Raw genomic sequence first — 23,712 nt, 5'->3', positions numbered from 1 at the left:
CACAAATCAAAAATGTGACTTTGGCTTAGCATTCCCCAAATGTTCTGTGGTTGAATGCTTTGACAGAATCCAGTAGTTGCAGTAGTGTTGATATGAGACCAGCCACAATCCTTGAGGTGTTGGTCCATGCTGGTGGATTTGCAGATGGGTCATGACATGGATTGTAAAATATTGTTCACTGTTAAACTCATAAACAAGTCAAACCGTCCCATCAGTGCAACCACAAGACATGCAGAGTTTGAGGATAGGGATGGAACCAGCTGAAATGAATACCCTCTAAATATATGTTCTTACTGTATCATTAAAGTACTACTAAAATCCCATTCCATGAAAAAAAATGGTCATGGAAACCCCACAGAGAGAACTATAGCCATACCATTTGTAAGGACATTTCTGGCATAACAATGTCTTCCTCACCGACTCTTTGTCCAACAACATTTTATTCCAATTCAAATGCTAACGTACAGAAGTAGTATACTGCGCTTATTTTCAAATGTCTCCTTTTACTTTCCACAGTAACTGAGATGAGTGTGTGTTGTGCGCTTGGTTTAGTGCTGCTGTCCACTTTGGTCGGCATCAAACCCTCGCCCGGATCACTTATGCTGACCTTGACTAAGTAACGTGCCATAAAGCCTACCCACGCCTGTCAATCAACCAGGCTGCAGACAGTTACCGTAAAACAGAACAAAAAGACCTTAATGGATAGTCTATATGCTGCGTCCCAAATCACACCCAATAGCCTATACAGTATACACTCTTAGGAAGAAAACAAACAAAAGTGCTATCTATCACCTAAAATAGTTATTCGGCTGTCCCCAAAGGAGAACCCTTTGAAGAACTCTTTTTGGTTCCAGGTGGATCCCTGTTGAGTTCCATGTAGAACCCTTTCCACAGAGGGTTCTTCATGGAACCCAAAAGGGATCTTCATGGAACCCAAAAGGGTTCTACCTGGAACCAAAAAGGGTTCTTCCTGGAACCAAAAAGGGTTCTTCTATTTGGAGGAACCCGTTTGGAGAAAATTTAAAGTATCACTACTTTTAACCAGGGCGCATGTTACTAAATAGAGAATAGCGTGTGATTTGGGACACTGACTCTATGTAGAGCCCTTCCACAGCACTGCCGTGGCTCACAGACTGATACTGGGGGGTGGGGAGATTTGTTGTTGCCATGTTACAGATCACAGGATTTGGTTTATAGTTTTAAGCTGATAAAAAATGAAACAATTTAAGGGTTAAGAGTTTGAGACATGCTTGTGATAAGATCTCCTCACAAGGTCAGAAAGGCCTACAGTAACAGTGATTTGCTGCAATTTGACATTGGAAATAACAAAATAAGTCCTTGTGTTACAAGATTTGACTGTTGATCGAACTTTAAAAAATAGTACAACTAGAGATCTTCCTACCGGAAACTCTCTCTTTCACTATTATAAAAGCCAGAAAAGACTAAAGATAGTTAAAGGAAGTACTGCATGCTGAATTGTGAAGGTTTGTGAAGGTTTTCTCCCACATAGACCAAAATGATAAGAGCACACATTATAGTAACAGAAGCATTTGCAACAGGCAGTTCTTAAGTTTAAGGACATCTGTAGAGAGTTTGACTGGGAACAGGGCCTCTGTGTGTTGTTGCTAACAGAGAAAACATAGCAGATAAAACACACCGAGCCAAGACGATATTCCAGAGGAGTCTATTAACTGTGAGACCCTTATGTGTGAGGCGGGCGGGCAGGCTGAGACCAATGGAAGGGGAAAGTCATCCTGCCGCATGGGAGCCAGGGGCCTCTGCTGTTGCCTAGTGACAAAAATATTTACTATTCACTCAAAAGCACATTACATTTTTTTCTGTGGAAAAGTCAAAACAATAGGCGGTATCAATCTAAATAAGTTGCCTCGCCGCCACATCATAGAGGCCAGACTCAAGCAGCGTGATCTTGTGATAGGCTAAAGCGGCACCGTTTCCAAGGCAGCCCAACACTCAAATCTGGTTCTGATTGGGCCTGACCGCAATCTCCATCCAGGGTGGTAAAATGGCCTCATGTCAGAGGCTAGAGGCAGGGAGACAAGGGTAACCAAGGTGGTATTTTCTACTTCTCAATAGTATGCTGGTGGTCATGGAGAGTGGATGGCAATAGCTGGGTGGTCACAGCATGATGTTTTACAGTTAGGAAGGTCTGAAACGTAGTAAATAAAGTGGTGAATTGGGAGCATAAACAGTGTGGAGGCCTTCCTATTCTTTACAGGTTTTCTTTACTAGCCCAGCACCAACGTTTTTAAGGAAGTGTGTATGACCACACCATTTGCTTGCAGTTAGGTCCACTTTGAAGACAGTGTAGGGACGGCGAAGCCCTGTTTTGTGGCGCCATTGGGAGCAAAAGGTTTCTTTCCTGGGTAAAGCCTGTCATGCCCACATATGCAGGTTCCAGCTGGAGGGGATGAATGATGACATGCACGGCACTACAGTAGGATACTGTGTGAACATGGGAAAAGCACAACCACACCTAGAAATCTGACATTGCCTTAATGCGCTCCTGCTCCCAGACAGACATAGGGAAACAGCTGGGATATAGGGGGTAAAAATAAACTAGGAAAATCATTCCCAATAAATAAATTTCTCAGATTGTCAGGCTATAGCCAACACACAAAAGAATGCTGGGTTAAAAATAACCAAATTTGGGTTATTTGGTATATTATTGGACAGAATATTGGACAGGTTGTGTGAATAACCCAACACATTGGGTTGTTGGGATGACTCAAATATGGGTTCATTTAACCATCAGTTGGGTTGTTGGGATTACTCAAACATGGGTTCATTTAACCATCAGTTGGGTTGTTGGGATTACTCAAACATGGGTTCATTTAACCATCAGTTGGGTTGTTGGGATGACTCAAACATGGGTTCATTTAACCATCAGTTGGGTTGTTGGGATGACTCAAACATGGGTTCATTTAACCATCAGTTGGGTTGTTGGGATTACTCAAACATGGGTTCATTTAACCATCAGTTGGGTTGTTGGGATGACTCAAACATGGGTTCATTTAACCATCAGTTGGGTTGTTGGGATTACTCAAACATGGGTTCATTTAACCATCAGTTGGGTTGTTGGGATTACTCAAACATGGGTTCATTTAACCATCAGTTGGGTTGTTGGGATTACTCAAACATGGGTTCATTTAACCATCAGTTGGGTTGATGGGATTACTCAAACATGGGTTCATTTAACCATCAGTTGGGAATTTTTACTCCCATTCTTCAATGACCTAGCAGTAGGGTATATTCAAGGGGCGTGGCTTATTAGGGGCATGGCTTTCAGCTAGATCTTATTGGCCACCCGTGAGAGTAAATGTATTATTGTTCATCACATTCAGTTTACATACTGCAAATTCTAATTCTCCTTCATTCTTCTATAATGTTAAGATTATTTATTACATATTATAATAAGGTATACCACCTTATTGTATCCCAACATTGGGCTTTTAGGGAACTCGTACACTTCTGTGAGCCTCACTAAAGCTACTAAAGTGTCAATGTTTGACTTTAACATGTGATAACTATAAAACACAATAGATTATCAGGAATGACATTTACTCTCATGGGTGGCTAAAAAGATCTATCTTAAATTCACCCCTCCAGTCTTCTGATCTGTCCCACTGGATCATACAGTATCTCAATAACCCAGCATCAATAACCCAGCATCAATAACCCAACTAAGTGACCCAATGAAAAAAAATGCCTGCAACCCAGTTGGATCAACCAAGCAACCCAGCATTTGTGTACATGCAATTACACTGTAATAAACTGTCTAACTTGTTTAAAGGATATTAGATTCTCCATTATGTCAAGTTTCACAGTAGAGTAGAGTAGGCCTACAAGGAGGCTGATATGTAGAATTGATGATGAAGCATAAAATAGTGCGAGGTCCCTAGACTGAGCAGCAGGTGTATTCCCTGTACAGGTCAAACATGTTCAAAGCCTCCACAAACAAAAAAAATGTCTACAAAAATATTTACACACACAACTTCCCCTAAAACATTCTAGTGCGTCGCTGATATTCTATGAGAAGACCCTTGCCGGCCAGCCTGCCTCCACCCCCAATCCGTCAGTGATATCAGACGAGACAAAGGGCGTCTCTCCTGGAATATAACACCACGGTGAGCCGCAACAATGAACACGCAGCCATTTCAAACAGACCCTAGAGCTGTGCAGCAGCAGCAACCATCTCCGCCAACACGTTGCTTGCCCCGATTTGAACTCCAAACCTGTGAGGCAAAGCACCGCACCGGTGAATTATATTACATTGCGTTCTAGTAATGCTGAAATCGAAATGCTCTATTATACGGGCGGGCTATAACATCTGATCATACACATGGGCGTGGGAGATTTTTTCTCTCTCCCTGCATCACCAGTCCAGACGCTCAGATAGCCTATATCTGGACAAATACATCTTTATTTAACAGAATGGGAGTGTACAACAGGCGTATATTATGGTACATAATTCACCCACATGATGTTGAATATGGAAAACGAATAGGCCATATATTTCCTCGATTCACACAGCTATAACTGATTTATTGCTTTGTATTCGGTTTTTTGTTATAATAGGAGGCTGACTTTCCATCATGTGTGGCCCTGTAGGCTACAAAAACGAATCCAAAACGCGATAATGTTGTTTATTATTTATAAAAAGGATGTGCATTTCATCTACATCATTTCATCTATCTTTCCCCAAGCATTCAAGATGCCAACATATAAAGTTATAACTACATTATAACAGCCCAGTATGAAGATTATTTTATTAATTTAATATATTTATCTTTCAAACGAGCCACATGCACTGCGCACGGGTATCATGCCATCCTCAACAAAGAAGATGCCAAGTTACCTTTAAGAAAACGCCTCGTTCTGTCTCTCCGACTGTCACTATGGTAGCCAATCATGCCACCTTCATTCTGCACTACTGTATGTGTTTCTATGTTCAACTGACTATCATAATGGAAAGGAAAATATCCCACATGGATGAAAAAGGCCTGTATGCATAAATTAATTGCTATTGGCACATTCTTGAATAGCGGTAAAATAAAATAGGAATTAGCCAAGACAAAAGCAATGCACTGATTTGAGACAATCATGTATGCACGTTTTAAAAGCCACTAAGGCAGATATGAATATGTATACTTACTGTGATCTTTGGAATATTCTTTTTGCCTTGATAAGAATGCCCAGACATAATTGCGACTGGTCGAAAACTGATTCCACCTCTGAACAAAGCTTTGAAATATTCCCCTCTGGGTGTTTCTGCGGCTACTGGCTGGATGGGAAAATTAGGGAATGGTCGCCTCCCTCTATGCAATGTAAAGTGCTTCGAAGTGAGCTAGAGCGTGTACTCTGATCCACCGACGGACTCCTCCCTCAATAGTCTCATTGGTAGCCTACAGCTGCAATGCTCGAATCCTCCCACAGGAGGACGCTCAACAGCAGGTGTAGGCGACTACAACAGTGTACTGTACAGAATTGCACTGAAATAGAAACAGTGTAATGACTCTGCAACATTTGTACCTGGATAACACCGTGGATATTGGATTTATAGACGGCTTAACAGAAATAGTAGCAGAAGGTTAATATTTAACATTTATTGCACACATATCCAGATGATGCTGTGTAACATTTTGCTCATTCTTATTTACAATTAGGTCAAACCCTAACCAGGACGATGCTGGGGCCATTGTGTGCTGCCCCAATCATGGCCATTGTGATTCGAACCAGGGACTATAGTGATATCTCTAGCACTGAGATGCAGTGTCCCATATTAGTAGGCTTCTTTGCAGCAGTCTTGTGTAGACTCACCGATGTGTTCAACATGCAACGCTATTAGATAATCCCAGCAGGCATAGGCCCTACACATCATTAGAACAAGTGCGGCCGTTGATATCCAATGGGCAGACGAGTAGAAGGTAGGCTACCACATGGTAGACTAGGCCTATATGCTGTGGAGCGGACAAGAGGGGCGTGGCCCTGACAGTTTCTGCTGCAGCTGCCTTGTTTCCGAGGAGCTAAAGGAAGATGTTTGTGTAGGGATCAAATCACATTTTATTTGTCACATACACATGGTTAGCAGATGTTAATGCGAGTGTAGCGAAATGCTTGTCCTTCTAGTTCCGACAATGCAGTAATAACCAACGAGTAATCTAACCTAACAATTCCACAACTACTACCTTATACACGCAAGTGTAAAGGGATAAAGAATATGTACATAAAGATATATGAATGAGTACAGAACGGCATAGGCAAGATGCAGTAGATGGTATAGAGTACAGTATATACATATGAGATGAGTAATGTAGGGTATGTAAACAAGATGCAGTAGATGGTATAGAGTACAGTATATACATATGAGATGAGTAATGTAGGGTCTGTAAACATAAAGTGACATAGTTTAAAGTGGCTAGTGATACATGTATTACATAAAGATGGCAAGATGCAGTAGATGATATAGAGTACAGTATGTGCATATGAGATGAGCAATGTAGGGTATGTAAACATTATATTAAGTGGCATTGTTTAAAGTGGCTAGTGTTACATTTTTTTTTACATAAATGTCCATTATTAAAGTGGCTGGAGTTGAGTCAGTATGTTGGCAGCAGCCACTCAATGTTAGTGGTGGCTGTTTAACAGTCTGATGGCCTTGAGATAGAAGCTGTTTTTCAGTCTCTCGATCCCTGCTTTGATGCACCTGTACTGAACTCACCTTCTGGATGTTAGCGGGGTGAACAGGCAGTGGCTCGGGTGGTTGTTGTTCTTGATGATCTTTATGGCCTTCCTGTGACATCGGGTGGTGTAGGTGTCCTGGAAGGCAGGTAGTTTGCCCCCGGTGATGCATTGTGCAGACCTCTACCCTCTGGAGAGCCTTACGGTTGTGGGCGGGGCAGTTGTCGTAACAGGCAGTAATACAGCCCGACAGGATGCTCTCGATTGTGCATCTGTAGAAGTTTGTGAGTGCTTTTGGTGACAAGATGAATTTCTTCATCCTCCTGAGGTTGAAGAGGCGCTGCAGCGCCTTCTTCACAACGCTGTATTTGTGGGTGGACCAATTCAGTTTGTCTGTGATGTGTACGCCGAGGAACTTAAAACTTACTACCCTCTCCACTATTGTCCCGTCGATGTGGATAGGGGGGTGCTCCCTCTGTTGTTTCCTGAAGTTCACAATATTCTCCTTTGTTTTGTTGACGTTGAGTGTGAGGTTATTTTCCTGACACCACACTCCGAGGTTCCTCACCTCCTCCCTGTAGGCCGTCTCATCGTTGTTGATAATCAAGCCTACCACTGTAGTGTCGTCTGCAAACTTGATGATTGAGTTGGAGGCGTGCATGGCCACGCAGTCGTGGGTGAACTGGGAGTACAGGAGAGGGCTCAGAACACACCCTTGTGGGGCCCCAGTGTTGATGATCAGCGGGGTGGAGATGTTGTTACCTACTCTCACCACCTGGGGGCGGCCCGTCAGGAAGTCCAGTACCCAGTTGCACAGGGCGGGGTCGAGACCCAGGGTCAAAGAAGTTATTCAGTCTGTGGGAGCAAGACATCCTTGTCCGCGGCAGGGCTGGTTTTCTTTTTGTAATCCGTGATTGACTGTAGAGCCTGCCACATACCTCTTGTGTCTGAGCCGTTGAATTGCAACTCTACTTTGTCTCTATACTGACGCTTAGCTTGTTTGATTGCCTTGCGGAGGGAATAGCTACACTGTTTGTATTCGGTCATGTTTCCGGTCACCTTGCCCTGGTTAAATGCTGTGGTTCCCGCTTTCAGTTCGCGCGAATGCTGCCATCAATCCACGGTTTCTGGTTTGGGAATGTTTTAATCGTTGCCGTGGGTATGACAGATCGGACCAGCGTTGAATAGACCTGAGCGCGGGAGCTTCTTGTTTTAGTTTCTGTCTGTAGGCTGGAAGCAACAAAATGGAGTCGTGGTCAGCTTTTCCGAAAGGAGGGCGGGGGAGGGCCTTATATGCATCGCGGAAGTTAGAATAACAATGATCCACGGTTTTACCAGCCCTAGTTGCGCAATCGATATGCTGATAGAATTTAGGGAGTCTTGTTTTCAGATTAGCTTTGTTAAAATCCCCAGCTACAATGAATGCAGCCTCAGGATATGTGGTTTCCAGTTTACATAGAGTCAAATAAAGTTTGTTCAGGGCCATCGATGTGTCCGCTTGGGATGGAACAGGTCCTGTCCGCTTCACCTGTGTAGGCTAGTCCTAGTTCCCGCTAGTGACAAACCCAAAGTTTTTTTCTAGTAGGTTGATACATTTACTGTAATGCAATACTGAGTGTACAAAGCTTTAGGAGCATGTGTCATGTTTTGTCTTATATTGTCTTGTCATTATGCTTTCCCTTCTGTTCGTTTCCCCCTGCTGGTCTTATTAGGTTCGTTCCCTTTTTCTATCCCTCTCTCTCCCCCTCCCTCTCTCTCCTCTCTCTATCGTTCCGTTCCTGCTCCCAGCTGTTCCTCATTCTCCTACTCAATCATCTTGTCATGTTTGTCATTTATTATCATGTCTTGTCCCTGTGCTCCCCATTCTATTCGTTTCCCTCTGCTGGTCTTATTAGGTTCTTTTCCTCTTTCTATCCCTCTCTCTCCCCCTCCCTCTCTCACTCTCTCGCTCTCTCTTCTCTCTATCGTTCCGTTCCTGCTCCCAGCTGTTCCTATTCCCCTAATCATCATTTAGTCTTCCCACACCTGTTCCCGATCCTTTCCCCTGATTAGAGTCCCTATTTCTTCCTTTGTGTTCCGTTCCTGTCCTGTCGGTTCCTTGTTTAGAATTCACCGTGCTGTGATTGTGTATCGCCCTGTCCTGTCGTGTTTTTGCCTTCATCAGATGCTGCGTGTGAGCAGGTGTCTCTGTCAGCTACGGCCTGCGCCTACCCGGGCGACCTGCAGTCTGTGGCCGCTTCTCCTGTTATTCCCCTCTACAGACTAGAGGATTTCTGTTATTCCCTGTTTGGACATTTCCTGTTAAGGATTCAGGATTTGTCGTTTTCTGTTTGGACTTGAATAAACTCTGTTTCTGTTAAGTCGCTTTTGGGTCCTCTTTCACCTGCATGACAGAAGGAACCGACCAAGGAATGGACCCAGCGACTTCAGACGTTCGTTACACTGCCGTCAAGATCCAAGGAGCCATGCTCGGCAGACACGAGCAGGAATTGTCTGCTGCTCGCCATGCCGTGGAGAACCTGGCCGCTCAGGTTTCCGACCTCTCTGGACAGTTCCAGAGTCTACGTCTCGTGCCACCTGTTACTTCCTGGCCTGCCGAGCCTCCAGAACCTAGGGTTAATAACCCACCTTGCTACTCCGGGCAGCCCACTGAGTGCCGCTCCTTTCTCACGCAGTGTGAGATTGTGTTCTCTCTCCAACCCAACACATACTCTAGAGAGAGAGCTCGGGTTGCTTACGTCATTTCACTCCTTACTGGCCGGGCTCGAGAATGGGGCACAGCTATCTGGGAGGCAAGGGCTGATTGCTCTAACAAGTTCCAGAACTTTAAAGAGGAGATGATTCGGGTTTTTGACCGTTCAGTTTTTGGTAGGGAGGCTTCTAGGGCCCTGGCTTCCTTATGCCAAGGTGAACGGTCCATAACGGATTATTCTATTGAGTTTCGCACTCTTGCTGCCTCTAGTGAGTGGAACGAGCCGGCGCTGCTCGCTCGTTTTCTGGAGGGACTCCACGCAGTGGTTAAGGATGAGATTCTCTCCCGGGAGGTTCCTTCAGATGTGGACTCTTTGATTGCTCTCGCCATCCGCATAGAACGACGGGTAGATCTTCGTCACCGGGCTCGTGGAAGAGAGCTCGCATCAACGGTGTTTCCCTGCTCCGCATCGCAACCATCTCCCTCCTCTGGCTTTGAGACTGAGCCCATGCAGCTGGGAGGGATTCGCATCTCGACTAAGGAGAGGGAACGGAGGATCACCAACCGCCTGTGCCTCTATTGCGGAGTTGCTGGACATTTTGTTAATTCATGTCCAGTAAGAGGCCAGAGCCCATCAGTAAGCGGAGGGCTACTGGTGAGCGCTACTACTCAGGTCTCTTCATCTAGATCTTGTACTACTATGTCGGTCCATCTACGCTGGACCGGTTCGGGTGCTACATGCAGTGCCTTGATTGACTCTGGGGCTGAGGGTTGTTTCATGGACGAAGCATGGGTTCGGAAACATAACATTCCTTTCAGACCGTTAGACAAGCCTACGCCCATGTTTGCCTTAGATGGTAGTCATCTTCCCAGTATCAAATTTGAGACACTACCTTTAACTCTCACAGTATCTGGTAACCACAGTGAGACTATTTCTTTTTTGATTTTCCGTTCACCGTTTACACCTGTTGTTTTGGGTCATCCCTGGCTAGTATGTCATAATCCTTCTATTAATTGGTCTATTAATTCTATCCTATCCTGGAACGTTTCTTGTCATGTGAAGTGTTTAATGTCTGCCATCCCTCCCGTTTCTTCTGTCCCTACTTCTCAGGAGGAACCTGGCGATTTGACAGGAGTGCCGGAGGAATATCATGATCTGCGCACGGTCTTCAGTCGGTCCCGAGCCAACTCCCTTCCTCCTCACCGGTCGTATGATTGTAGTATTGATCTCCTTCCGGGGACCACTCCTCCTCGAGGTAGACTATACTCTCTGTCGGCTCCCGAACGTAAGGCTCTCGAGGATTATTTGTCTGTGTCTCTTGACGCCGGTACCATAGTGCCTTCTTCTTCTCCGGCCGGGGCGGGGTTCTTTTTTGTTAAGAAGAAGGACGGTACTCTGCGCCCTGCGTGGATTATCGAGGGCTGAATGACATAACGGTTAAGAATCGTTATCCGCTTCCCCTTATGTCATCAGCCTTCGAGATTCTGCAGGGAGCCAGGTGCTTTACTAAGTTGGACCTTCGTAACGCTTACCATCTCGTGCGCATCAGAGAGGGGGACGAGTGGAAAACGGCGTTTAACACTCCGTTAGGGCATTTTGAGTACCGGGTTCTGCCGTTCGGTCTCGCCAATGCGCCAGCTGTTTTTCAGGCATTAGTTAATGATGTTCTGAGAGACATGCTGAACATCTTTGTTTTTGTCTATCTTGACGATATCCTGATTTTTCTCCGTCACTCGAGATTCATGTTCAGCACGTTCGACGTGTTCTACAGCGCCTTTTAGAGAATTGTCTCTACGTAAAGGCTGAGAAGTGCTCTTTTCATGTCTCCTCCGTTACTTTTCTCGGTTCCGTTATTTCCGCTGAAGGCATTCAGATGGATTCCGCTAAGGTCCAAGCTGTCAGTGATTGGCCCGTTCCAAGGTCACGTGTCGAGTTGCAGCGCTTTTTAGGTTTCGCTAATTTCTATCGGCGTTTCATTCGTAATTTCGGTCAAGTTGCTGCCCCTCTCACAGCTCTTACTTCTGTCAAGACGTGTTTTAAGTGGTCCGGTTCCGCCCAGGGAGCTTTTGATCTTCTAAAAGAACGTTTTACGTCCGCTCCTATCCTCGTTACTCCTGACGTCACTAGACAATTCATTGTCGAGGTTGACGCTTCAGAGGTAGGCGTGGGAGCCATTCTATCCCAGCGCTTCCAGTCTGACGATAAGGTTCATCCTTGCGCTTATTTTTCTCATCGCCTGTCGCCATCTGAGCGCAACTATGATGTGGGTAACCGTGAACTGCTCGCCATCCGCTTAGCCCTAGGCGAATGGCGACAGTGGTTGGAGGGGGCGACCGTTCCTTTTGTCGTTTGGACAGACCATAAGAACCTTGAGTACATCCGTTCTGCCAAACGACTTAATGCCCGTCAAGCTCGTTGGGCGTTGTTTTTCGCTCGTTTCGAGTTTGTGATTTCTTACCGTCCGGGTAGCAAGAACACCAAGCCTGATGCCTTATCCCGTCTGTTTAGTTCTTCTGTGGCTTCTACTGATCCCGAGGGGATTCTTCCTTATGGGCGTGTTGTCGGGTTAACAGTCTGGGGAATTGAAAGACAGGTTAAGCAAGCACTCACGCACACTGCGTCGCCGCGCTTGTCCTAGTAACCTCCTTTTCGTTCCTGTTTCCACTCGTCTGGCTGTTCTTCAGTGGGCTCACTCTGCCAAGTTAGCTGGTCATCCCGGTGTTCGAGGCACTCTTGCGTCTATTCGCCAGCGCTTTTGGTGGCCGACTCAGGAGCGTGACACGCGCCGTTTCGTGGCTGCTTGTTCGGACTGCGCGCAGACTAAGTCGGGTAACTCTCCTCCTGTCGGTCGTCTCAGACCGCTCCCCATTCCTTCTCGACCATGGTCTCACATCGCCTTAGACTTCATTACCGGTCTGCCTTTGTCTGCGGGGAAGACTGTGAGAGCCGCCAATAAACGCAGGATTAAGAGTCCAAGGTATTGTTGCGGCCAGAGAGTGTGGCTTTCCACTCGCAACCTTCCTCTTACGACAGCTTCTCGTAAGTTGACTCCGCGGTTCATTGGTCCGTTCCGTGTCTCCCAGGTCGTCAATCCTGTCGCTGTGCGACTGCTTCTTCCGCGACATCTTCGTCGCGTCCATCCTGTCTTCCATGTCTCCTGTGTTAAGCCCTTTCTTCGCACCCCCGTTCGTCTTCCCTCCCCCTCCCGTCCTTGTCGAGAGCGCACCTATTTACAAGGTACATAAGATCATGGACATGCGTTCTCGGGGACGGGGTCACCAATACTTAGTGGATTGGGAGGGTTACGGTCCTGAGGAGAGGAGTTGGGTTCCGTCTCGGGACGTGCTGGACCGTTCACTCATCGATGATTTCCTCCGTTGCCGCCAGGATTCCTCCTCGAGTGCGCCAGGAGGCGCTCGGTGAGTGGGGGGGTACTGTCATGTTTGTCATTTATTATCATGTCTTGTCCCTGTGCTCCCCATTCTATTCGTTTCCCTCTGCTGGTCTTATTAGGTTCTTTTCCTCTTTCTATCCCTCTCTCTCCCCCTCCCTCTCTCACTCTCTCGCTCTCTCTTCTCTCTATCGTTCCGTTCCTGCTCCCAGCTGTTCCTATTCCCCTAATCATCATTTAGTCTTCCCACACCTGTTCCCGATCCTTTCCCCTGATTAGAGTCCCTATTTCTTCCTTTGTGTTCCGTTCCTGTCCTGTCGGTTCCTTGTTTAGAATTCACCGTGCTGTGATTGTGTATCGCCCTGTCCTGTCGTGTTTTTGCCTTCATCAGATGCTGCGTGTGAGCAGGTGTCTCTGTCAGCTACGGCCTGCGCCTACCCGAAGCGACCTGCAGTCTGTGGCCGCTTCTCCTGTTATTCCCCTCTACAGACTAGAGGATTTCTGTTATTCCCTGTTTGGACATTTCCTGTTAAGGATTCAGGATTTGTCGTTTTCTGTTTGGACTTGAATAAACTCTGTTTCTGTTAAGTCGCTTTTGGGTCCTCTTTCACCTGCATGACACATCTAGTCTTTTCACACCTGTTCCCTATCTTGCCCTCTGATTTGAGTCCCTATTTCTCCCCTTGTTTTCCGTTTCTGTCCTGTCGGATCCTTGTATTATGTTCGCCGAGCTGTGTCTTTGTCTCGCCCTGTCGTGTCTTGTTTCCCTCAGATGCTGCGTGTGAGCAGGTGTCTGAGTCTGCTACGGTCGGTGCCTTCCCGAGGCAACCTACAGTTAATGGTCGAGTCTCCAGTCTATCCTCGTCACTACGAGTGGAATTAAGTTTTTTTATGTTTTGTTTTCTGCTCTGACTGTCCAGGAGTATTGCCTATATCCTTTACTGGAATAAAGACTCTGTTTTCGCCAAGTCGCTTTTGGGTCCTCATTCACCTGCATAACAGCATGTTCCTAATATTAAGTTGAACCCCTAACCCCCCCCCCCCCCCCCCATCCTCGGAAGAGCCTCAATTAATCGGAGTAAAGGTGTCGATCGCGTTCCACAGGGATTTAATTAACAAGTGACATCAATAAGGGATCATAGCTTTCACCTGGTCAGTCTATGCCATGGAAAGAGCAGGTGTTCTGATGTTTTGGGATTTTGTCCACTCAGTGTTTGTCCAGGGACCTTATTATCCAGCTAGAATCCAGTTGAAAGGCTCAAATAGGCCTACCATTCCTGTTGTTTTACTGGGACTGGTCTAGCCTTCAGACACAATACAAATAATTATTTATACATAATAGAATACTTCCTGAGTGTATCCACAATCCACCATTCAAAGATAATTTATTGTAGCCTCAATGCATGACTTGGCTTTATCATGTGATAACTAGCAAGCATGATTAGCATTTAGCTTTTTTTCATTTTATAATGGCTGCAAAATATTGATATACAGTATTTCCGGGAGAGCTGAAATCTGTATCCATGATGATGGTAATTATTAGACTGGTCTGCCTGGTATTATTATGAACAAAGTGGGTGGAGCCTGTCCCTGTCCCTGCCCTGTCATGAGTCTCTATTGCCTGGGTCTCAGCAGAGCAGGCCTCCCTCCCCCCCTGCCCCTGCCCTAATGCACCCATAATGACGTTATCTAATTATTAAACAACATTGTGTGTGTGTGTGATTATGGTGTATGTAAGTACCAATTGTATATAAGTACCAAAAGTATCAATTGTTTATTGTGGGTTTAAAAGGGTTTAGGAGAGATGCTGTACATCTGTTTAGTAAATGGCTGTACAATATAAACAAGAAAACATTAGTGGAGGAAGTAATTTAGTGAGGAATGATGAGGGGATTCCTAACAGCACACTACTCACATGTACAGGAAGCTGGGTATCATGTACAAGAAGCTGGGTATCATGTATACGAAGCTGGGTATCATGTAGAGGAAGCTGGGTATCATGTACAGGAAGCTGGGTATCATGTAGAGGAAGCTGGGCATCATGTACAAGAAGCTGGGTATCATGTAGAGGAAGCTGGGTATCATGTAGAGGAAGCTGGGTATCATGTACAAGAAGCTGGGTATCATGTACAAGAAGCTGGGTATCATGTACAAAAAAGCTGGGTATCATGTAGAGGAAGCTGGTTATCATGTACACAAAGCTGGGTATTATGTACAGGAAGCTGGGTATCATGTAGAGGAAGCTGGTTATCATGTACAGGAAGCTGGGTATCATGTACAGGAAGCTGGGTATCATGTAGAGGAAGCTGGTTATCATGTACACGAAGCTGGGTATCATGTACAGGAAGCTGGGTATCATGTAGAGGAAGCTGGGCATCATGTAGAGGAAGCTGGGCATCATGTACAGGAAGCTGGGTGTCATGTACAGGAAGCTGGGTGTCATGTACCGGAAGCTGGGTGTCATGTACCGGAAGCTGGGTATCATGTAGAGGAAGCTGGGCATCATGTACAGGAAGATGGGTGTCATGTAGAGGAAGCTGGGCATCATGTACAAGAACTGCTTATCATGTTCCTGTACATGAACCAGCAAGATGGCGCCGACAGACATGGCAGCTCTACTTCTAACTCCTAACAACTTTGCAGTATTTTTGTGTGTGTGTTATTTCTTACACTATTAGCCCAGAACGTACTTTGTGTCATTACATACAACAAAAATAAATATATATATATATATACATATATATAGCATTTCGCTACACCCGCAATAACATCTGCTAAATATGTGTATGTGACCAATACAATTTGATTTGATGTACAGGCCAGACAGCTTCCAAAGGGGATTAACCCCCTACCCCTTATAGCCCCCCCCCCCCCTTCGGGCCAAGCCCCTACCCCATTACCACCAGACAGGAATTCCATGGATGCAGCGGGCGTGTGGAGAGAAAGTCCTTCCCAGCTGGGGCGTACCCAGATGAGCAGAGGACAAAGAGAGAGAGACCCTCCCCTGTTCTGGCCACCTCCCTGAATCTAAGGCAGGGTAGAGCAGGGCTACTGGTTGTTTCTATGGAGAAGTACATACCGTATCACTGAGGCACAACCTTAGCGGTTGTTGTTGCTGCACAAATCAGTGTTTTTAATGGAGGAGAGAGAGGGGATACATTCCCAGTGTGCTGATGTAAAGCTGAGGCGTGTCACAGGAGACTGCTGAAAAACATCAACTTGAATGAAGATGGTAGCACATGGTTTTACATTCTGAAATAGGCTATCTTCATAAGTATTGTATTGTGAGGCTTCATAACCTGGCCTCGTGGTAGAGATTGATTCAACTAGTGACCTGCAGCGTTGGTCATTATACCCCGATGAATACAGCTTGTCTGTCCAAACATTGGTTGTTCAACTATTGCATCTGAGCTCCTAGAGTGTGAGGCTTTCCTTTTCTTTTTCAAGGGCATGATTATAACCTTATCCTCAAACACTAACTACACACAGTGCTGATAGAAGTGCACGTGCGTGAAACAGAACATTCATTAGCTAGATGTTTCAGCCAGAGTTATGTTTGGCATTCGCTTGCATAAGAGGACACAACAGAGGGATGCTCCCAGGCATAATTGGGCTGACATTAGGTGTCAGTCTGATATGTCACGACCACAAGATTGGGGCAACACAGACAGAACACAACAACAGACTCCTTCCATGTTTCGCTGAGTCAGATCAGGGCTGCAGCACTGCAGTCCCACAGCTGTCCACATGGGGACCATGGCTGCCACAAGAGCCATAGTACCTTTTTTAAAAACTTTTATTTAACTAGGCAAGTCAGTTAAGAACAAATTCTTATTTTCAATTACGGCCTAGGAACAGTGGGTTAACTGCCTTGTTCAGGGGCAGAACGACACAATTTTACCTTGTCAGCTCAGGGATTCCATCTTGCAACCTTTCGGTTACTAGTCCAACGCTCTAACCACTAGGCTACCTGCCGCCCCAGCTACATCAGCCCATGATGTCACACCACAGGTTCCTCCCTGTGGTTCCTGGATGGAAATGTCCCCTTTATTTATTACGCATCAAGAGACAATCTGCCCTCACAGCACAAACGGACAGAGAGCGAGGACTTCACTGCGGTGAATCTTTGTTGCGTGGAGTGTAGTGACCTCTTTTTTGCTTGGCCTGTCCCTTTACTTGTGTACCATCCAGACTGTGCTTAGTTTGGTTGTGTATCTGGGAATGACCGGGACAGCTATGACTAAACAGTAATCATCCTCATTCAACCTAATGGACTTTCTCATCTCTGAGACAGAGGTATTACAGTATAGCAGGGCAGGAGACAGTGTCTCTGTCCCAAACAGTAATCATCCTCACTCAACCTAATGGACTTTCTCATCTCTGAGACAGAGGGATTACAGTATAGCTGGGCAGGACACAGTGTCTCTGTTCCAAACAGTAATCATCCTCACTCAACCTAAAATACTTTCTCATCTCTGAGACAGAGGGATTACAGTATAGCGGGGCAGGACACAGTGTCTCTGTCCCAAACAGTAATCATCCTCACTCAACCTAAAATACTTTCTCATCTCTGAGACAGAGGGATTACAGTATAGCGGGGCAGGACAGTGTCTCCGTCCCAAACAGTAATCATCCTCACTCAACCGAATGGACTTTCTCATCTCTGAGACAGAGGGATTACAGTATAGCGGGGGCAGGACACAGTGTCTCTGTCCCAAACAGTAATCATCCTCACTCAACCTAATGGACTTTGTCATCTCTGAGACAGAGGGATTACAGTATAGCGGGGCAGGACACAGTGTCTCTGTCCCAAACAGTAATCATCCTCACTCAACCTAAAATACTTTCTCATCTCTGAGACAGAGGGATTACAGTATAGCGGGGCAGGAGACAGTGTCTCTGTCCCAAACAGTAATCATCCTCACTCAACCTAATGGACTTTCTCATCTCTGAGACAGAGGGATTACAGTATAGCGGGGGCAGGACACAGTGTCTCTGTCCCAAACAGTAATCATCCTCACTCAACCTAATGGACTTTGTCATCTCTGAGACAGAGGAATTACAGTATAGCGGGGCAGGACACAGTGTCTCTGTCCCAAACAGTAATCATCCTCACTCAACCTAAAAGACTTTCTCATCTCTGAGACAGAGGGATTACAGTATAGCAGGGCAGGAGACAGTGTCTCTGTCCCAAACAGTAATCATCCTCACTCAACCTAAAAGACTTTCTCATCTCTGAGACAGAGGGATTACAGTATAGCGGGGCAGGACACAGTGTCTCTGTCCCAAATGGTACCTTATTCCCTTTGTAGTGCACTACTTTTTGAGCCCTAAAGGCTCTGGTCAAAAGTAGTGTACTACAGTGGGAATAGGGGGCCATTTGGAATAGTGAATCATCGCTTTGTTGCCCACAAGCTTAGCTGAGGTCAGTTCCAAATTGAGACATTCAGAAGCTATATATATGACAGAACCCACAAACCTCAATTCAACCACGGTTTAAAGGACAAGTCAAATCAAATCAAATTGTATTCATCACATGCACCGAATACAACAGGTTTAGACCTTATAGTGAAATGCTTACTTACAAGCCCTTAACCAATAATGCTTAAATATGTTAGGAAAAAAAGTGTTAAGTAAAAAATAGATAATAAAACTAACAAATAATTAAACAGCAGCAGTAAAATAACAATAGCGAGGCTATATACAGGGGGTACTGGTACAGAGTCAATGTGGAGGCTATATACAGGGGGTACTGGAACAGAGTCAATGTGGAGGCTATATACAGGGGGTACCGGTACAGAGTCAATGTGGAGGCTATATACAGGGGGTACTGGAACAGAGTCAATGAGGCTATATACAGGGGAGGCTACTGGAACAGAGTCAATGTGGAGGCTATATACAGGGGGTACCGGTACAGAGTCAATGTGGAGGCTATATACAGGGGTACCGGTACAGAGTCAATGTGGAGGCTATATACAGGGGTACCGGTACAGAGTCAATGTGGAGGCTATATACAGGGGGTACCGGTACAGAGTCAATGTGGAGGCTATATACAGGGGGTACCGGTACAGAGTCAATGTGGAGGCTATATACAGGGGGTACCGGTACAGAGTCAATGTGGAGGCTATATACAGGGGGTACCGGTACAGAGTCAATGTGGAGGCTATATACAGGGGGTACTGGAACAGAGTCAATGTGGAGGCTATATACAGGGGGTACCGGTACAGAGTCAATGTGGAGGCTATATACAGGGCGTACCGGTACAGAGTCAATGTGGATGCTATATACAGGGGGTACCGGTACAGAGTCAATGCGGAGGCTATATACAGGGGTACCGGTACAGAGTCAATGCGGAGGCTATATACAGGAGGTACCGGTACAGAGTCAATGTGGAGGCTATATACAGGGGGTACCGGTACAGAGTCAATGTGGAGGCTATATACAGGGGGTACCGGTACAGAGTCAATGCGGAGGCTATATACAGGAGGTACCGGTACAGAGTCAATGTGGAGGCTATATACAGGGGGTACCGGTACAGAGTCAATGTGGAGGCTATATACAGGGGGTACCGGCACAGAGTCAATGTGGAGGCTATATACAGGGGGTACCGGTACAGAGTCAATGTGGAGGCTATATACAGGGGGTACCGGTACAGAGTCAATGTGGAGGCTATATACAGGGGGTACCGGTACAGAGTCAATGTGGAGGCTATATACAGGGGGTACCGGTACAGAGTCAATGTGGAGGCTATATACAGGTGGTACCGGTACAGAGTCAATGTGGAGGCTATATACAGGGGGTACCAGTACAGAGTCAATGTGGAGGCTATATACAGGGGGTACTGGAACAGAGTCAATGTGGAGGCTATATACAGGGGGTACCGGTACAGAGTCAATGTGGAGGCTGTATACAGGGGGTACTGGAACAGAGTCAATGTGGAGGCTATATACAGGGGATACCGGTACAGAGTCAATGTGGAGGCTATATACAGGGGTACCTGTACAGAGTCAATGTGGAGGCTATATACAGGGGGTACCGGTACAGAGTCAATGTGGAGGCTATATACAGGGGGTACCGGTACAGAGTCAATGTGGAGGCTATAAACAGGGGGTACCGGTACAGAGTCAATGTGGAGGCTATATACAGGTGGTACCGGTACAGAGTCAATGTGGAGGCTATATACAGGGGGTACCAGTACAGAGTCAATGTGGAGGCTATATACAGGGGGTACTGGAACAGAGTCAATGTGGAGGCTATATACAGGGGGTACCGGTACAGAGTCAATGTGGAGGCTGTATACAGGGGATACTGGAACAGAGTCAATGTGGAGGCTATATACAGGGGGTACCGGTACAGAGTCAATGTGGAGGCTATATACAGGGGGTACCGGTACAGAGTCAATGTGGAGGCTATATACAGGGGTACCGGTACAGAGTCAATGTGGAGGCTATATACAGGTGGTACCGGTACAGAGTCAATGTGGAGGCTATATACAGGGGGTACCAGTACAGAGTCAATGTGGAGGCTATATACAGGGGGTACCGGAACAGAGTCAATGTGGAGGCTATATACAGGGGGTACCGGTACAGAGTCAATGTGGAGGCTGTATACAGGGGGTACTGGAACAGAGTCAATGTGGAGGCTATATACAGGGGATACCGGTACAGAGTCAATGTGGAGGCTATATACAGGGGGTACCGGTACAGAGTCAATGTGGAGGCTATATACAGGGGGTACCGGTACAGAGTCAATGTGGAGGCTATATACAGGGGGTACCGGTACAGAGTCAATGTGGAGGCTATATACAGGGGGTACCGGTACAGAGTCAATGTGGAGGCTATATACAGGTGGTACCGGTACAGAGTCAATGTGGAGGCTATATACAGGGGGTACCAGTACAGAGTCAATGTGGAGGCTATATACAGGGGGTACTGGAACAGAGTCAATGTGGAGGCTATATACAGGGGGTACCGGTACAGAGTCAATGTGGAGGCTGTATACAGGGGGTACTGGAACAGAGTCAATGTGGAGGCTATATACAGGGGATACCGGTACAGAGTCAATGTGGAGGCTATATACAGGGGGTACCGGTACAGAGTCAATGTGGAGGCTATATACAGGGGTACTGGAACAGAGTCAATGTGGAGGCTATATACAGGGGGTACTGGAACAGAGTCAATGTGGAGGCTATATACAGGGGGTACTGGAACAGAGTCAATGTGGAGGCTATATACAGGGGGTACTGGAACAGAGTCAATGTGGAGGCTATATACAGGGGGTACCGGTACAGAGTCAATGTGGAGGCTATATACAGGTGGTACCGGTACAGAGTCAATGTGGAGGCTATATACAGGGGGTACCAGTACAGAGTCAATGTGGAGGCTATATACAGGGGGTACTGGAACAGAGTCAATGTGGAGGCTATATACAGGGGGTACCGGTACAGAGTCAATGTGGAGGCTGTATACAGGGGGTACTGGAACAGAGTCAATGTGGAGGCTATATACAGGGGATACCGGTACAGAGTCAATGTGGAGGCTATATACAGGGGGTACCGGTACAGAGTCAATGTGGAGGCTATATACAGGGGGTACTGGAACAGAGTCAATGTGGAGGCTATATACAGGGGGTACTGGAACAGAGTCAATGTGGAGGCTATATACAGGGGGTACTGGAACAGAGTCAATGTGGAGGCTATATACAGGGGGTACTGGAACAGAGTCAATGTGGAGGCTATATACAGGGGGTACTGGAACAGAGTCAATGTGGAGGCTATATACAGGGGGTACCGGTACAGAGTCAATGTGGAGGCTATATACAGGGGGTACCGGTACAGAGTCAATGTGGTGGGGGTAGGTTATATGTACATGTAGGTAGAGTTAAAGTGACTATGCATAGATAATAAAGAGAGAGTAGCAGTAGCGTAAAAGAGGGGTCTGGGTAGCCCTTTGATTAGATGTTCAGGAGTCTTATGGCTTGGGGGTAGAAGCTGTTAAGAAGCCTTTTGGTCCTAGACTTGACGCTCCAGTACCATTTGCCCTGCGGTAGCAGAGAGAACAGTCCATGGCTAGGGTGGCTGGATTCTTTGACAAATTTTAGGGTCATAAACTGTATTATTCAGAGACAGGATGGATTAAATTATAACTCACATCACCAGATGGAATGTCTCTCAGGTGATCCAGAGCCACAGTCCAATCTAATCAAACGCAATCAAATGTATAATGCAGCCTGCATCAAAATGCAGAATTCATAGCCTTTCTTTGTCATTCAGATACCTCTGCATCCCAAACCAGTTTCATTGGTCGAAAAGGGGATTTTATTCCTGACATGTTTTGTCTATATTTGTTGTTTTATAAAGTACAGGTGGATACTGTATCAGTTCCACTTTTTTAAATAACTTTCTACAAGCCTGTTGAGAGGCAACACACACACACACACACACACACAATTGTAACAGTACAACATCATACCATCATGCCACTTATGGATGAGAAATGGAAGATTGTTTACATGATGTGATGTACAATTTAAGCTTTCTTCATTTACCCGGATGACAACCAATCATTGAAGAAAGATGATGAGATAGGCAATTCATAGTCAAGCCCAAACAAGAGAGAGGAACCTTTGATTGAATATTTTGAAATGAATCGGATTGTCTTATGTGCTGTATTTAGGTGTTTAGGGTGTCAGGCTGCAGCTCCACCTGATCCACTCAGACTCTTCCTTCCATAATTCATGGATGCACTTACCATGTAGTTGGCATAAACCCAAGACTCTCAGGAAGGTAAGTTTCTCAAGGACCACCTTTAATATGTACAGAATCATGTTTGTCAAATTGTAGTTGCCATGACACACTTCCATCTGTATGCCCCTCTGAATATATGTTGTGAGAGTCCTTTCTGAGTGCCAACTGTGCATGTTTTGTGGTAATATTCTATTCAGATCGCCATTATTAAAACTGTCAGGTACTGTGAGGTGCAGTTGATTACTGCAGACATCTGTAGTATGCAAGCAAGAGGAGAATTTACCTTCGCATCACCTAGATTTTGTAGGACTTCCTTGCCTTTGGTAGTTTTTATCTCTATGCCAGAATATTTATTGTCATAACAAGTGTCACTTTCTTTACATGGAGAGCTCTGATTTATAGGGTTACTCGCCTCCTGCGCGGTCTCCCGTTTAGCAGTCCTAGGGGTTTGGTTCCCCCTCTGACCGACACTCAGAACATCGAAATCAATTGTTTTGCTCTCGTATGCTCCCTCGACGTTGCAGAACATACCTCCGTATTTTTGTCGGCGTACCTGATCGGCCGTTCCGGGAATTGCGAGATACACCGGTAAGTCATCATTCTCCTCCTTGTTCCAATTCCGCTGACGCTCTGCCATAGTGATAGTAATGAGAGGAAAGAGGGCGAAAGTAGTCCTGCAACTGTTCTAGTGTGTAGCTGCGCCGTGCAAGGCAGATGAAGTAAACTAGAGTTTCAAGACCAGTGGTGGCAGTGTTGCCCTGGGTCGGATGACAACAAAGTGATACCTACGCAGCACAAGCCCTTTTTACGCAATCCGGCTGTTCAGTCACACGTTTTAGAGTTTCATCATTATCTTGAATGTTTCAATGATTAAAAAACTGCACCTGAAATTATGGTGTTAGAGGCTAACTGTCATATCATCTGAATAGGCCTAAAAAGTATTATTGTTTTGTAAGGGATAAACAAATGTATACATGTAAACGTGTTTGTTGCTCTCTTATGCACGTGTTTCTGCCACGCCCATCTTCGGCGCTGTCCTTTCAGTGACACACAGGCTATGAAAGTACCTGAGGTTGTCCTTGTAGCCAGGGGCGAAAAAATGTTTGTTTTTTTAAATTACATTTGTTTTGGGGGGGGGGTGCCTGTTTTTCACGTTATTTTGGCATTAATCCATGTCACATAAC

At 45.9% G+C, this 23,712-nt stretch overlaps 1 protein-coding gene across 3 annotated transcripts in view; it reads right to left on the bottom strand.

Moving 5' to 3' along the window:
- dpysl3 (dihydropyrimidinase like 3) overlaps positions 1–23,284 on the bottom strand; it is a 64,801-nt gene extending 41,517 nt beyond the window's left edge. For 2 of the 3 annotated variants that reach the window (XM_046328482.1, XM_046328491.1), the window contains exon 1: positions 23,082–23,284. In XM_046328482.1, coding sequence (XP_046184438.1) covers positions 23,082–23,165 — 84 coding nt within the window. In that variant the 5' untranslated portion in view covers positions 23,166–23,284. Of the gene's footprint in view, positions 1–5,173; positions 5,346–23,081 lie in introns of those variants that run through there. The other variant, XM_046328500.1, reaches the window with a different exon arrangement.
- Between the last annotated feature and the right edge of the window lie 428 nt (positions 23,285–23,712).

This window comes from Oncorhynchus gorbuscha, linkage group LG02 (genome assembly GCF_021184085.1).
Source record: "Oncorhynchus gorbuscha isolate QuinsamMale2020 ecotype Even-year linkage group LG02, OgorEven_v1.0, whole genome shotgun sequence".
Lineage (NCBI taxonomy): Eukaryota > Metazoa > Chordata > Actinopteri > Salmoniformes > Salmonidae > Oncorhynchus > Oncorhynchus gorbuscha.
Note: the sequence above shows the minus strand (reverse complement) of the source record. Positions and strands in the feature narration are given on the sequence as shown.